At 44.7% G+C, this 16,363-nt stretch overlaps 1 protein-coding gene across 3 annotated transcripts in view; it reads right to left on the bottom strand.

Annotated features, from left to right (window-relative positions):
* The window catches only part of LOC135546170 (tumor necrosis factor alpha-induced protein 2-like), a 34,101-nt gene extending 18,472 nt beyond the window's left edge, over nt 1-15,629 (bottom strand). Inside the window, exons 1-3 of one of the 3 annotated variants that reach the window (XM_064974368.1) lie at nt 15,477-15,629; nt 4,972-5,446; nt 4,632-4,789 (exon numbers count right to left, since the gene is read on the bottom strand). In XM_064974368.1, coding sequence (XP_064830440.1) covers nt 4,632-4,789; nt 4,972-5,426 — 613 coding nt within the window. In that variant the 5' untranslated portion in view covers nt 5,427-5,446; nt 15,477-15,629. Of the gene's footprint in view, nt 1-4,631; nt 4,790-4,971; nt 5,447-9,184; nt 9,488-15,476 lie in introns of those variants that run through there. The other 2 variants (XM_064974369.1, XM_064974367.1) reach the window with 2 other exon arrangements.
* Between the last annotated feature and the right edge of the window lie 734 nt (nt 15,630-16,363).

Here is a 16,363-nt window from a genome sequence, read left to right as displayed (position 1 = left end):
TAACCGTCCGCCGTGGCTCGGCCTGCTCACAATCACCACGTTAAGGTGAGAAGTCAGTGGCCATCACTTTGAGTAGAGATGTGTTTTCCGTTTTTTTTTGAGGCCCTATAACGTATCCCCTTGAAATAACACCAGCACTGGCATGCCAGATGTTTGAGGGCTTTGCACAGATTTGACGGCCTATTCGGGGATCATTAAATGCACAGATTGGCCTGGAATGGGCAGTTCCACAGACGCTTAGCTAAGCTAAACAGTACATGGGAACACTGGTCTTTTGTTCCAAGGCACTTGTCCCCTCAGCCTGCCATACAGAACATACCCAGCTAATGTATAGCAGTGACACCACCCTTCCTCAGTGCAAACCACAAAAGTTATAATGCTGCCAGGGCCGCCTATGGGATCTCTATGAAGGCTGTGGCTATGGCAGATGCTATGGAACTTTACCTTGAGGAATTTAGGGGGAAATGTTGTTGTTTTTTTATTCCCAAAAGGAGTCAAATCAATATGTAGTGTACTCTCTATTCAAATGATGCAAGGTAAGAACGCAAGCAAGTCAAATATGAGCCTCCTTCCTCGACTCCAAAAAAACAACACTTCTCTCTCCAGTCAATTCAAAGCAGCATCACATGTTCCCTTTAAACTGTATCTTCGCCTCTCTTGAGTCTGTAGAGGAGTTGCAGAGATAGGACAAGACTGTAACTACCAATTGGATATCACGAAATTGGGGAGAAAAAGGGGTATATGTAAAAATATATATATATAAATAAATAAATGACTGTATCTCTAAAATCTAAGATCAGCATCTATGCCCACCACCTCCTCAGTCCTCTGCAGGCTTTCTATGGGAACTGTATGTGGACACCTGAGCTGTAGAAACTCAACCTCTCCCATTCTCTGGTACCCATTCAGCCTTTATCTAAAACAGAAGCAGCCTAGCCTGGTCCCAGATCTTTTAGCGCTTTAGTAGAGCCAACTGCTAAGGTAGTTGTCTATGCTAAACAGATCTGGTACCAGGCTAGAGGCAGCCTGCCTGTCTTCACATCTCAGCGTGTGCGAGGCAGATAAATATTTTCCTCCAAAAGCTAAAAATCTAATAAGCAGTGGAGCATCCAACAACCTCCCCACAGCTCCACCAAACTCCCCCATTCTCCTGCAGGCACAGCTGGGTCAAATCTGTTCCCCCCTTCCCTTCCCACCCTCTCATTGCATCCCTTTCTCCACAATCCCAAGCTCAGCCACAACAAAGCGAGCCAGGCCCTGTCCTGAGAAAGCCTTTGGTCCCAGGCCAGCCCTCCAGGCCTTGGTTGTCCCTCCTGATGGAGAGTGACATGGCGTCTATGCGAAGTGAGCGGAGGCCCAGAGACAGAGAGGCCTCCTCCCCAGTCACTCCCTCCCGTCAGCACACATCCCAGCAGGGCTGGGACTGATCACATTAACTCATCCTGGGAGTCGGTAGTGCACTGCACTCAGATTCCCCTTTCTCCTCATTGCTCTGGACGTTCGACCGACAGTAACAAAACAAACACTAATCAGATGATAGGACAAGTTCCCTCCCTGGGTTGTCACTCTGGCAGAAAAGGCAGCTCTGCCCAGCTTCATTTCTTCGTCTTTTATTTCCCTAACTGATTGCTTGTTATACTGCATTTCTATTTGCCACAGTGAGGTATGAAAACACCTGTTACTTTTGGCACACGGACACTTTAAACTGACAGTGTTACAACTGCTGTGTCTCAAGGTCATATATTGAATATGAGAGGAAGCAGCATGCATTTCATCACGGCTAATATAGCCATTAGTTGCTAGGATCCCGACACAGTTTTCACAGCAGGTATTGCAGGACATGAGCCAGCGCTAGCTATGGTTTTATGGTCCAGGGGCCTTGGGGTTGTCATTTGGCAAGGCCTGGAAATCATTCACAAGGAGCTCTTGGATGCTATGAACTCAATCCAATGTGGATCCACCCAGACAATCAGAGGGGTATGACACATTGAGATCATGGCTACCATGTTAGCTGGTTCACCAGCTAGGGCTGACAATGACGGGGGAGCTGGGTTGGGGCAGGGGGCTGTGGGCTGAAGGCTTGGTCAGAATATGTTGTAATCCGACCCTAGCTTTCTGAATACCTGAGGCCAGGTTGGTGGCCACATTCATCTGATTGGAAGAAGACTGAAGGGAAAATCCCATGTGGAGGTACAGGGAGCAGTGTTGAGGTTGTTATAGCTTTGTGCTCATTCAGGCTACACAGATTGAACTGCTTTACTTTCAAGGCTCGGATGGGTTGCAAGATGTACTGCGGTTTCGCATATGAATACATGTTTCCTTAGTTTCAATAGAGTTTATGTCTGTATTCTCTTGTCTATATTCTGTCTTGAATCATTTAATATCAGCACACTCCATATTCGGTTGGCGGATCATGAACATTTGTCTTTCAATACGTCTGAAACAGTTGGCAAAGAGTCTAAATAGTCACTCACTCTCCATTACTGAGGTATTTCCTGACACTTGAGCACAGTCACACAGTCTACTTAGCCGAGCACATACTGGTTTCTTTTTGTAATGAACACCACAATACCGATGTCCACAAACATAAACTGTCCGTCCTGTTTTGCTTTCGCTCCTGGCTCTTTTACAAGGACCAGTCCAGAAACAAACAGCCTCAAGGAACAAAGGCTTTTTCCATGTTGAAGGAGGGCGCATCTCTTACCAGAGGGAGGGCCTGGTGAGAATGTTACTGCTACTGCTATTGAACCCTCTTGTAAGAAAATGATGATGTTAAATATTTACCAGCCTCAACACAACCCTGAAAAGACCTTTAAAATAGGAGAAGTTTCAGTTTTGTGGCATGAGCAAATTAATGAAAGAAATCTGCAGGGCGGGCTAACAACCACCAACTGACAGCTGAGAGAACAATGCCAGAAAGCTCTGTGTTTTTCCCCTAACAAACACATTCAAATATACCAACAAAAAAAAAGGCCTGTTCGCTGTGCGTCAGCGAGGGGGTTCACCCAAGAAATAACACACATGGTTGAAATGCAGTGGAGCACGCATCCCATTCCTCCTCCGTGGATCCCTCTTTCATCACTCTCTCCGTACTGCACTCATGCATGGATCCCCGGGGCGAGGTGTAATGGCGTAGAGCTTAGACGTGACAGCCTGTCTGGCTGAACTCCTAAGGCGATAAGGCCAAACTGTCCCGCTTCACTAGTCTCAGATACGTCATGGGGCCCAGTGGTGCAGGTGAAATGGCATGAGCACGGAGAAGCAGCATCGACACAAAGCCTCCGAACGGGCGCCGTGTCCTCTGGGTCTTAGCAATGGAGGCATGAAGTCAACAGCCTGTAAACAACACAATCTCAGTGATATTTTGAGCGCGATAAGATGGTATTTGGACTGCTTGCTTACTGAAAGGCCAGGAGAAAGAGTGGACATGTCTGATCCTGAGCTCTCAGCAGTTTCTGTGCTCTTTGTAAAGCTGGCTAACTGGCCCTCTGCATTCTTGGGCATAACAAAACAAAATGCGGGGCTGTTGCTGCCACCATAAGCCTTATCTTTACTCCTCACACAGAGAGACAGGCACAACCTGTTGGTATTAAACATGACAGCTGATCTCTAGCAGGGCTGACATGAGGGGAACACCATTACTGAGTGCTCACACACTATCCCGAACATAAAGCTCTGGATTAAGTTCAGGCTCGCGGAATCAAGTTCTGTGCTTTACAAATATTTAACAGACCTATCGTCAGACAATGATTAGTGTACAATAATTATTCAATAAAACCTTTTTTTCCTTCTTCTTCCAACATTGGATATTCTAAGCATAATGGAGTACCTTTTCAAGCAACCCCATAGTGTGGTTTGTGTGCTAATTCTACTCTTTCATACCGGAGATGCCATTAATGAACAGAGGTGGGTAACGGAACAACACATATTTAACGGCGAGGAAGGCCGGCGTAATAGTGAATAAGGTCCCAACCGCACCACAACACCACCCTACATCAAACATTTCTGTGGGAAATCCTTTGGTTGGTCCTCCTGCATGGGGATGACCGCATCTCTCAGCCATGGCCTAGTTGGACCTGGTCTCCTCTATCCCAGCGACATCTTTCTCCCATTGTTTCCAAAGTGTCCAAAAATAGCACAGACATTGAGACATTGATAGCATCATCCCCGTTGTGAAAATAGTAACATACTGCAGGGATTATGGCGGGAATGATTGTTTACTAGAAGGGAGGCTGACACTGTTTTATCATAGACCTGAGACACATGGAATGCCCAGCTGAACTGAAGTAAACCTTGGCCATAATTATCAACTAACTTTGCACATTGAGTACGTCTCTGTTTGTTGTGGTTGACCTGAGTGGTTTTACTCATTGGTTAAAATGTGATTTAGTGATATATTCCAAGGCAAAATAACAGTTGAAATGTTTGAGTTATTATTAGCCACGATCTCCATTAATTTGACCAGTGTCTTAACTCCTCAAATGTAATGGTGAGCTAGCATGACCTTACTGTTACCAATCAACAGTCATTGACAGTCATCATGTGACCCCCGTTGGAATCCTTCAGAGTGGATCCCAGTGCACACTGGCTGACCCTTAGTAACCCAGTGCTCCACTGAGGGCCGTCCTTACCTGAGAGGGGCTCCCTTGGCTTCACCTCCTCCACCACTTCCTCCTCCACCACCTCCTCTTCATGAGACGAGTGGTCGGCCATGGACCCCCTATTCAGCTTGCCCAGGCCGTTGGGCAGGCTTTCCTTGCGAAGGCTCTCCCTGCACTTCTCTGCAAATCTGTGCGGAGAAGAGGGGGAGTTAAGGGTTAATTTTTTATTTTATTTAACCTTTATTTATCTTAAGGGGGTTAGGTTATAGGAGACGTGGGCTGAGCTCAACATCCTCTACTAAACCACTCCTCAACAGCTTTCCTCTACACCTCTCGTACCTGAGTAAGCTTCCCTCTACACCTCTCGTACCTGAGTAAGCTTCCCTCTGAGCTCCGTCGGCCTTTCTTCTTCTTCTCTGAGGTGGGGGTGCTTGCAACGGACCCCTGAGGGGAAGGGGTGGCAGTGCCCTTACTGCGTCCTGACATACGGAGCCCCTTGCCCAGCTTGCCCAGAGTCTTTAGTGGGGAGACGCCTCGGATCCGGTCCAGGGTGCCCTTGAACGAACTCCTCCCTGAGCTGCCACGTCTCTCCTCATTTGCCTCATTCTCATCCTCCTCGTCCTCGAAGTGGTTACGGTCTCGGGGTGTGCCCCCGTCCAGGAGTGAGTGTGCCTGAGCCCATTCCTCATTGTCACTGGGCACCTCAAAGGGGTTCAGCTTCAGGCTCATCTTGCGAATGATCAGCTCGCCACGCGTGTTCTCCAACTCCCCGTTCACCCTGCTGCCTCCCTTCAGTCGCGCTGGGAGGTTCTTGAGGATGGGCATGCTTCCACTTGGGGGTTAAACTAAGGAACAGAGAGAGAGAGAGAGATGTAGAATGATTACAGGGGACCTTTTCCAAGAGATGCTTCCATAAAATTTGGCCTGAATGGAAATGATAAATGCAGTGTCACACATCTTTCTTTGTTCATTATACTAGCCTACCTGATAAGATTTCTTCTGACACAGTTTAAGATAAGTCATCTGTTCACCCAATGTTACTGCCCCACCCCTGTGTCGGGTAACGGGAGAGTTCATATATTGGATGGTTAACAACAATCATTCTCTAGAAAGGGTCTATCTGGTAAAACATTACCATGTAACCTTCTGCCTTACCACCCAAACAGGAATCACCATGGAAACTCTAACCCTGCTTCCATTTGGGTGGGAAGGTGGTTATGAATAGATGTGCTACGTTATTATGGTTATGTGGCTAAGATCCAGGATCTGGGGCTATTTTATTAGGTTTCAGATCATTGTTCTACTTGTTTATGCGCTATAGTCTTTGATGCCCTTTGACCCTTTTCAAGAAAACCTATTTGTTCCTCTCTATGGGCTTCCTGCCACACCGAGAGCCCTGCGGTATTTACGGCTGGTGACAAGGGGAAGGGACAACGCTGAATCACTTCCTCTGTGTGTGTGTTCAAAAGCTTTAGGATAATGATGGAGGCCGCTAGTTCCGTGCCCTTATTTGGGGGAAAGGGAAAGTGGCAATTTGAGAACATTTGAGTTGGAAGTCCTGAATTTATCAATGGAAAATCCTGAGACCTCCATCGCTCACCAATTTACGATGCTCTCCTACCTACTCCTACCGATACTTGAGACAAACAAAAAAAAGTATTGATTTTGTTCTAATCAATGAAAATTCCTTGATGAATTCTGGGTAAAGTCAAACATGATGAATGATTAGCTTGGGTATAACATATTCTAAAACACGTTCCATGTCAGATTTGAAAAAAATACTTGATTCATGATGTTTCTCCATAACATGAATGGCTTTACAAAAATTATTACGGTCAACGTGTTTTAAATTCCTAAAGAGGACCTATTGTTTTCTGGCTTCCCTAAGTGTTTTAGAATGACAATGCGTCTGGATGCTTTTTCCATGTGGTGGCTAAAGCCTGTAAGGTTTCCCTGTGCAATTAGAGAGCCAACCTCCAGGGGAACCACACTGAGAATATTGTGATACCATATAAGAGCGATATACACAGCTGTACTTATTTAGACCAGGTTGCCAGCTTGGAAAAATACCCACCTGTCTAGGGAGGGGATGTTAACCATGGGGCGAAGGAAACTGCTACGACTGAGACAGACAACTGATGACCGGTTTGTGGAAAGGGATATTATGTAACAGTGAACCATTTAATTTCTCTTTACACAACATGGGCTATATAAGTGATGTGACAGAATAAGCCTGCATATGACTCTGGTTATAAATGTGTTATTACACACCCTTACTAATGAAGTTATATTTTACCCATTTGGTTCAAGGTCATGACATGCAGAAAACACATATGAGCAAACAACAGGAAGCAAGCCCAACTAGCGGCATGACAACAAGGAAACTAAAGAGATACGGAATAGTTCTGCAAAGCAAATGATAGGCCCATCTTTGACTTCTGGTCGAAAACACAAAGTCTCATGAACAATGGCTTGCTAAATGCACAGATATTCACGGAGGGACATCAACATGAAGCATGATGTTGACAAACCGAGTTGTGTGAGCATGTGGCACTGGCGACAGTTGGTGTCACTAGTAACACAGATGTCTGATAAGCTTTTTTGAGAGTGGATGTAACAAGTGGTCCCGTGGACAGCCCTCCTTGTTATCCATCCCGCTCTCCCACACCTCCTCATCTATTTAGCTACTAAAGCCACACTGTAATTCCTGCTCTAATTATAACCTAATCAGAGGAGCCATTCTGAAAGCAGCAGTTAGATCACTGGGGGAGATACGGGGACCACTTTCCCAGACTAACTCTACTTCCTGTCTCGTCCAGGACCAAGTAGCAGACAAAAGGGGCAGGTCCCCCTTGGTCCCCTCCCCTCCACCTCTGCAACAGGCCAACGGCACAACTCACCAGCCAGGCCAGGCATTTCTGTTTTGTTTACACACTCTATCGAGGGTCTCATCTCTCTTGACACAGATAAACTTCAAAAGCTTGTACACCGTGTCCTTCTGGATTGGCTGGATATGTATGATGCCAATGTGTTGTTTGTTAGCCAAATCAACAAACAACCCTCTTTACTCTCATGTCTTGAATAGGCCTACACACCAGCTATTTAACATTTTAGAGACTGAGAAAAAGGCTTAGAATAAGTTTGAACTGTTGAACTGAACACGATGGTGTGTAATTAAAGACTTCACTGGGTCCAAATTCCCCTCTCTGAAGACATCTTGTCTCTTCTCTGAAGGTCAGAAGGGAGAGAGCGGGCATCGAGCTACTGCAGAGAGGCCAGGCCTGCCGTCAAGATGTGTCAGATATGAGGGGCTCCTCTCCGTCTCCATCCTGGCCTAAGGCCACTCAATGAAGGCAGTGGTTAGAGGAGAGGCCCAATAATGTTGGAAGGGCCCCAAAAACACACAGTTTTGTGTAACTTTCCTTGAGGACAGAAACTGTCCTGAGAGCGATGGTGTTATGGAGACTGGCGACATGGGAATGTGAACCCAATAAAACATATTAGCAGCATAGGAAATACCTGTACGAGTAAGTACGATTACTTTGAAAAGGCTGTTTTTTTCCCCTCAATTATTTCCTCATCTACGAGGAAAAATGAAACAACAGGTGATTTCGCCCTTCGGTGTCCTTGGTGGGCCAGATTTCATCTCAATCAAGGCTTCCAATCTCAGTGTTGGCTTTGAACAATGAGCTCTAATACCTTATCTGTCATCAGGATCATATTAAGGGATGAAGCAAAGCAGCTCACTATCGCATCAGCATTGCTCAGTAGTTGCAACAGCTAACACAACACTGTAAGACTTCGGCAAAGATTGTGTTTTTTCCATGACAGGTCCCTTATTTCAACATATTTAGGACAGTAAATTGTTAACCGTTCTCTGGTAGACCCATGTCTAAATCCACAGTGCTGGCTGTGAGCAGATCTAAAAGAGGGGGGGACCCCCCCCCCCCCCAAAAAAGAAGTGGACTTTCTGGACTTTCTTCTGCTGGAAGAAAATATGTCACAGTCATCTCATTTCGAGTTAAATTCTCCTGAGAGTGCAGAGGAATACATCATGAATCTCTTGAAAATGCTTGAGTTTATAAAGAGAGTCAAGCTCAGTGTTCAGCATTAGAGACTTTTCTGATCAATAGTTATTCTACAGAAGTTGTTATTTATGAACTAATCAGATTAGTCTCTAATGCAGAACCCTGAGCTTAACTCTTTATAAACTCAAGCATTTTGAAGAGATTCATGAATCTCAAACTAGCTACAGATTTTAACACCAGATAATGTGATTTAACATTTTTTGGGGTTAAATTGTATAGTTTTACAAACCGTAAATATAACACAAAAACTGAAAATCGGAGATGGTCTCTGCAAATATCTTTAAATTAAAATATAGCACTTTATGTTTCATCATACACAACACTGAAAAATAATGAATACAATTACAACGTGTAAATGTACCACATTTCCCTAGACACTACTGTTTGTAGGTTAATGCCATTTGTCAATGTCATCAGTGTCAGTCCATTAGTGACAAAATCATAATGAATATCCAATAACAGTCAGAGAAACACACAACAGATCAATCTACTTACATGATTCATGATTGCTCGCTTATTAAAAACATGCACCAAAAATACAAATAAAAGTGAAATCCAAGAACTCGTCACAAACCAAGATAACGTTGTCTCGTCAGGTGAGAGACTGCTGCGCTCAGTGCACTGCTGAAAGTCCCATAAAGCTTCCTCCCTTTATTTTCTGTGGGCTGGCTTCTGGACGAGGAGCCTATCGCCGTGACGCGGAGCAGCAACCCTGGCATTGCGCGAAGGCATTGACAGCAGTGCGACTGAGGTCTCTAGAGTTGCTGTCAGAATCAAGTTAATAAGTTATCTCTTACAGACGTGTAATGCCACGCTGTCTTGTCCGCACGTTTCCAGTAAAGCAGTATACTAAATTGAAGGGAAAAAACCTAGACGGGATTCCCCTGGAATTTCCAGTCAGGTTTACAGTGCTACGGTAGGCTACCTCACCTGTTGCATTATGACCCTGGATCAGCCAATGGCTTGAGCTTCTGGCAGTCATCCTGACTGATGATTTATTAGGAATGTAGACAGTTTATCCACAAAACATCGCATTAGTGTGTTATGCGAGCCTACCTTTGTCCGTTCTGTGAGAGTGACACCCTCTGCAGTCTACATAAATAGGATGCTATCATTAATGAGCACTGATGGCAATATTCCACGATGGAATATTGTGGGGTAGGTGGTGCTATAGAGTTAAAATTGAATCATTACAGGCTCCCTTCACGTATTTTGCCAGAGGAAAATGTCCATTAAGATTGAACTCAAAAGACCCCCTTGTGCCTTGTGAACGAATGGAGCACATCCCTCAAAAGGTCAATGTCCTGTCTCTGCCCTTCTCTCTGGCCTCACTGGCCTGTAAGTTGTCCAGAGCAAACCGGCCTCAGCACGCGTGCTGAAAGGAAGTCACTCAAATATATATCAGTTCACTCTCAAAAAGACAATAGGGGTTGTGTACGAGTGCGTCACGGCGGGGTACATTTCATTTTTGACAGCCAATAAGGACACCATTGTTTGGAGCCGTGTTGGACGAAGAACCCCAGACTACACAAACTCCCGTTTTCCTCTCAATTCCTCTCAATTCTGGCACTCAGTAAAAACATTGAGAAATCCGTTTGAGCCTGGGAGGCTGAGAGTACAGTAAACAATTGGGAAAAGCTTAGCCGCTGATGTATTGATGCATAAACAAAGGATGGTCCCCAGAGTGCCCTTTCAGCCTGGCTGACCTCAAAAACCATCTTAAAAAGTTCTACAAGGTTAAGTCATGGGGACAAGTGAAAGAGTCTAATACACATGAATTATAAATATTTACGCTCCGTAGTCGGTGGACACTTTAGAATAGCAATGGTTTCTCGTAAGTGTTTTTTTTAGTTTTTTTTGCACAGCACTCACACAGCACGCACAGCACTCACAACAAGCATCAAGCTTTTAGTGATTTTGACTTTGAAAATGGATGGTGATACTGATTAACCTGGGCTGCCGCTGGACACAGACTCTGAACCGGAAGAGCCAGTCACCTTGGCTAACAGCAGTTGGCCTGCAGTTCTTTAAGGACAGTTGAGTACTCAGTTACCCCACCTCGCATAGTGCTAAGTCATGCTGGAATGCCAGAACGTATTTGTCAGAGACAACGAGTTGCATGAAGATACAGTACACCAGGGGTGTCAAACTTATTCAATGAAGCCATACACAACCAGGTGAGGGGAGTTCCTTACTAATTAGTGACCTTGATTCTTCAATCAGGTACAAGGGAGGAGTGGAAGAACCTGCAGCCACTCAGACCTCAGTGGAATGAGTTTGACACCTGTGCACGAGAGCAGGGATTTACCCTCGCTGAGATCATTTGAGAATGATTTGCAATCCATCACTAAATGGATACACCCCATATACGGCAGGTAGCCTAGCAGTTAAGCGTGTTGGGCTAGTAACCGAAAGATTGCTGGTTCGAATCCCAGAGTCAACTAGGTGAAAAGTCTGCCGATGTGCCCTTGAGCAAGGCACTTAATCCTAATTGCTGAGGTAAGTCGCTCTGGATAAGAGTGCCTGCTAACTGACTAAAATGTCAAGGTAATACAGTTCTGAATAGTCTCCCCTGGCCAGAATCAGGGTGCTCTGTATGCTCCAGTGTCTGGGAGTAGAGACCAAGTACTGCATGGATATGAGAGTTGGAATGAACTTTGCCACCTTTCAGCATCCCGTTGAGTGAGTCCTCCAATGCCCTGTCCCAAACAGATGAATTACAGAGCAGTGATTGGATCTGTCTGAGTGGAAACACTTTGAGCACACCACTAGTTGGGCCTGTTCCTGTTGATTGGCATGTGGGTGATGAGAGGGACAGGAAACATAGCCACTGGCAGCACATCTAAGGCATGCTGTGAATACAGAGTGGTTATTTGTGTGCCTTGGCTTCTATAAAGAGGAGCCACGCAATTGGAGTGTATTTCAGGCTTTAGGGAACAGGAAATAGCGCTGCATAAGATTGCCTTCTTCATTGTCAATCTAACATTTTCTCTCTGTCTCTCTATCCTTTTCCCCAAGCTGTCACTACAGTTCATCTTGGCAGTGTTTCGGCGGTTTCGTAACGGCCCCCAAGTGTTATTTTGTTTTTTAGACAGTGAGTTATCTTTAGGTCATCTTCATGACTGTGGAATGAATTCCATATCTCTATCATCTCAGCGTCTTTCACTCTAGGATTGAAACGATAGGCAAAAGAATGAGGGTAGTTCTAGTAGCTCAATATTTCTTGAGGTAGAGGCTCTGCCACAGAGGTTCTGGAATTCCTGAACGAACGAGATGGCATGCTATTAGAAAAGGCTTCCATCTTCTGCGATAACGTTTGCATTCTCAACCCATGCATATTGTGCGGCGGCATCTGCATTCACATGGGCAGGTGACATTTTGTCTTCAGGATACGCTAAAAGATACTAAAAACAAATCTTTATAGACCACTCTGTCCACACAACCCCTCTCTGTGTGTGTTTCTCCAAAGCCACAGACCGCTGTTATGGGCCTGGAACCACTGCACACCACTCCAGGCTGGATGACAATCGGCGCAGACGTCAGTTCAAAGTCTAGTTTTCATTTACATTTTTTGTTAAGTTGTCAACTAATTCACTATGTGAATTCAACAAAAATATTCACCGTGTCACCCTCTCTGGCCAATCAGGACATTTTCCTTGTTTGTCGTCATGGTTATGTAACCTTCCACAATGTAGCACCTGTGTGTGGGAACAGCGGGGGGGCGCTCCAATCATAGCCTGCCTGCATCCTGCACTGATCGCCCCACACAGGTCACGGGAAGCCCCCTCGGAGCACCTCTACCAACCCACACTGAGTGAAGGGCCCCTATTGAATGCCCTCTCGGTTCATCAGTCTCAGCGCATCAATCTGTCTCCTGTCCCACTCAAACAAATGCAGCCAACAGCACATGAGGAATTGCGGTTATCCTTTATTCGCGCTGACTGCAGTAGGTAGCATCCGGGTGCCTTCACGATTCACCCATCTGGGGAGAGGATAGACGCCAGACTCGCTTCCCTGACCTGAAGAGGTTCAGAGCGTTCTAATTCAATGCTAATTCAGGTGGACGGCAGGGGGATGCAGCTAGCTCATCACTCAGCAGGCGAGTCAATTGTCATGTGGACTGTAGGAAAAAGAGGATACAAGAAGATTCCCACAGAACCATTTTGGTTATCAAAGGGTGTGCTGTAATGGCTTGGTGACAAATGTAATTATGTACAGTATACTCCCACACATCCCATGTTTCTCTCTCGGTCTCTGTCTCTCTCTGCCTCAGCTTTTCCTTCCTGAGTTAAACTCTTTTGCAATCATGACATTGGTACCACTGACCTTGGCAACATGACCACGATGTCCTCAGTTTGGCAGGCAGTTCTGTCCCTGATGTTGAGAATGAAGTTGCTCTTTTTTTTTGTCAAGTTTTGTATTGCTTGCGGTTGTTTATTGGATATATGACACTGTAAAAATAGAACGTCTCAAAACGACATGATTGTGTAATGAAACCATGAAAAGTAGTGCACCTAAGCTGTGATCTGGTGTTTGGAGGGTGTTTGAATGTAAACCCAATGGAAGTGTTCTGATACACCGCATGGGTTTTAAAAATGAATAGAAGTACTCTGAAACAGCCAAAGTGGTCCTTCAATCTGAATATTGGGGGTTTCAAGAGTGTTGTGAAAAACCTTTTTTGTTGTTTCCGTGCATGTAAAAGGCAGCATCAAAACACATTGGAATTCTATTTGAATTTTACACACTCAACCACACAGTAAAATATTATTCAGAGGCGAATGTTATTTTACCTAAACAACTAAGAATAAATCCAACTTAACATGTTGCTCAAAATGTAAGTGTCTTTTATGAGGATAACCAAAGATAGAGAAAATGGAGTTATTGAACTCATTGGAAGTCTCTGGTTTAATCTCCTTGCACTTCCTATCTTGCAACGTGGCTCTGTTTTTAGAGGATTGTGGGTAATATTTTTTTGGGACATTCTTATATATACAATGTTGCATGCATGTTTGAAAAAAAAAATGTATTTCTTTATTAGTATTAATAAGCAGCGTGTTGTGCCATGAGGTGTAATGAATCACGATGAATGGATATCAGAACTGTCAGGAAAGTTGACTTTCAATAATGAGAGAACCCATTCCCACATTTCCAACTTCAAATGGTGGCGGCAAATACAGTATCTTGCAATACTTGCTGTAAAAACTCTAGCCAGTGCTAATGGTTTGAATACTGTACTTGACAACGCCTGCCAAAAAAGGTATATAATGGCAAATTATCAAATATATAAAACAATATTAAACATGAAGACATTTCAGAAAAAGTATCCAATTCTGCAATAGACAGGATTCAAAACATCATCGGGATTATTGGTTTCAATACTCCATCAAAGTTAAGGTTTCATCTCCTTCAAGTTGGTGGCAACTCAGTTGTCACTAGTTTTGTTGTTGCAAAGCACACATTTTTAACAGTGTAGTTATCCACTTAACATACTTTATAGCCTGAAAACATTGTACTATCTCTCATAAGGTACTGTGACTGCTATGACTACTATAGTATGTTATATCACTCCATGTATAATCATTAAGGCCAGACAGAAACTCTTACGTTATACGTTTTGAAGTACAGGTCAGATTGTTCAACATTGAAATCCCTAGTGGGAACAGGTCTTGTTCCTTTGAACTGTCCAAACTTGAATTGCCTAGGTGGACCTGTGCCCACAGTTGTATTAAGGAGTGAATAATGGGGTCCCTGGTTATATAGAGCCTCACTGTAAGACATCTCACAAGAGGGCTTATACTGGCCACTTGAAAAAGAGCCTCTGAGTCTCAATGGGCTTTTCCTGGTTAAATAAATAAAAAATAGGACTGAAGGCTTATATTAAGCTACTGTTCATATGATTCATTTTTAGACTTTGTCATTGTTGCTCTAATGTCTCTAGAAAAAGTGACGTTGAATTTCCCGTGACCGTGCATGCGTCACAAACACGCAGGAACAAACAGTGCAGACGACAACAGAGATTCCCTGATGGACTCTCAGATAATCATCAATGAATCATCAGACGGCTGCTCCCTCAACACTGGACATGTGGTCAGCGGGTCAGTGGAGCTCAGATGTACTACACCGCTTCAAACAAGGCATTCATACCATTGAAACGTTGGTTAAAACGGCACCAACGTTACAGCTTCACCCCACGGAATCCAGTTACGTTGTTTTACGTAGCCAATGTACTCTTCACTTTTCACCCAGAGAAAACGTGATCAAAACATCCAACAGATGAACAGCTGTGGCTAGTCCACTGTGTGGGATGTTTCTAGAAGGACTCACAATTAAGCAAATCTGCTCTTTGTGTGTATTCATGTAGTTATCTATGCATGGCTTTTCCTGACCCACAAGGCTTTGGAGCCCTGTATGTATTATCAAGTGCTGCGATACATGCTAACAAAATACTGATCTTGGAGAAAGTTATATTTAAATGATGTTATTCCATAGACTATAGTACAGACACAACAACAGATGCATAAACATACCATACATACTATACATGAAACAGCAGTGACATACTGAATGACTCTAAAGAAAGCATCCACTGAATACCGCCGCTCACTGGTCTCTCATTGGTCTCCGCTCTGACCAATACGGAGCCCTGCTCTCTATGAGTGGGTGAGAACACTTGCCTCCGAGGGGAGCTCTGACTGGAGCCCAGCCGGACCAGGGGCACCCTGGACAACATGAAACTGAGATGAAAAGTGTAATATGGTTTCACACGGGCCCAGAGTCCAGCTCTTACCTTGTTATGCTGTTAAGAAGAGGATCCCCGTGGTTCTCACAGCAGTGGCATCCCTGGGCCACACGGACAATGTAACTGGTCGAAGTGGGTGTGTGAGCTGCTGTGTCCTCGTAGGTCCGACAGCTTAGAAGCAATGCCTGCTTCTCTGTTCCAGAGGCTCGTCTGGACTCCAGGGCTGGCGTTGGCCATTTCCTGGCTATAGAGCAAGATGCTTTTTCCTGAGGAAGTGGGCCATCCCATTTTTGCCCCCCTCCCCCCCCACACCGCCTCCTCCTCCATAGCGAGTTACAGGCCCCTCAGGGAGAGAGGCTGATTATACTAATTGCCTTTGGTTATTGTGGCTAGACTTTCATTTAGTATATTCATTTGTTTGTTTGTTTTAGACCCATATGCATGTTGAAACACCCCTTTCATAGAGCTGATCTATTTTCAGTCAATAACCTTAGGCCACCCCCGAAGCCCTATCCGCTGGCCATCAGGATGGAAGCGAGCCCACATGGAGCTGAAACGGATCTGTTTTGTAGTATTCTCCCGTTACCTCGTCGTCTTGCACTTTGTTTATGAACTTATTCTGCAATGAACACACCTACACACGGATGTGGTCATCGAGTTCATGTGTAAAGCTCTTTGTTTGAGGCCCATGTTTGTTTATGTACTTTGAGCATCTGTGAGACTTTGGGATGTATTGATGCAGTGGAACAATGCACTTGGAGTTCTAACCCTTTACTGTATGCTGTTTGTCCAGCCTACATGACAGCCTCAGTCTGTAAGAGCATGAACCGTCAACCAATAACTCATTGATCCTTGGTTCATGATACAGTTGAAGTCGGAAATTCCACAATTCCTGACATTTAATCCTAGTAAAAAAATCCCTGTCTTGGGTCAGT

The sequence above is a fragment of the Oncorhynchus masou genome, chromosome 9, assembly GCF_036934945.1.
Source record: "Oncorhynchus masou masou isolate Uvic2021 chromosome 9, UVic_Omas_1.1, whole genome shotgun sequence".
NCBI classification, from domain to species: Eukaryota; Metazoa; Chordata; class Actinopteri; order Salmoniformes; family Salmonidae; genus Oncorhynchus; species Oncorhynchus masou.
The sequence above is the reverse complement of the archived record's forward strand: the minus strand, read 5'-3'. Positions and strand labels throughout refer to the sequence as shown.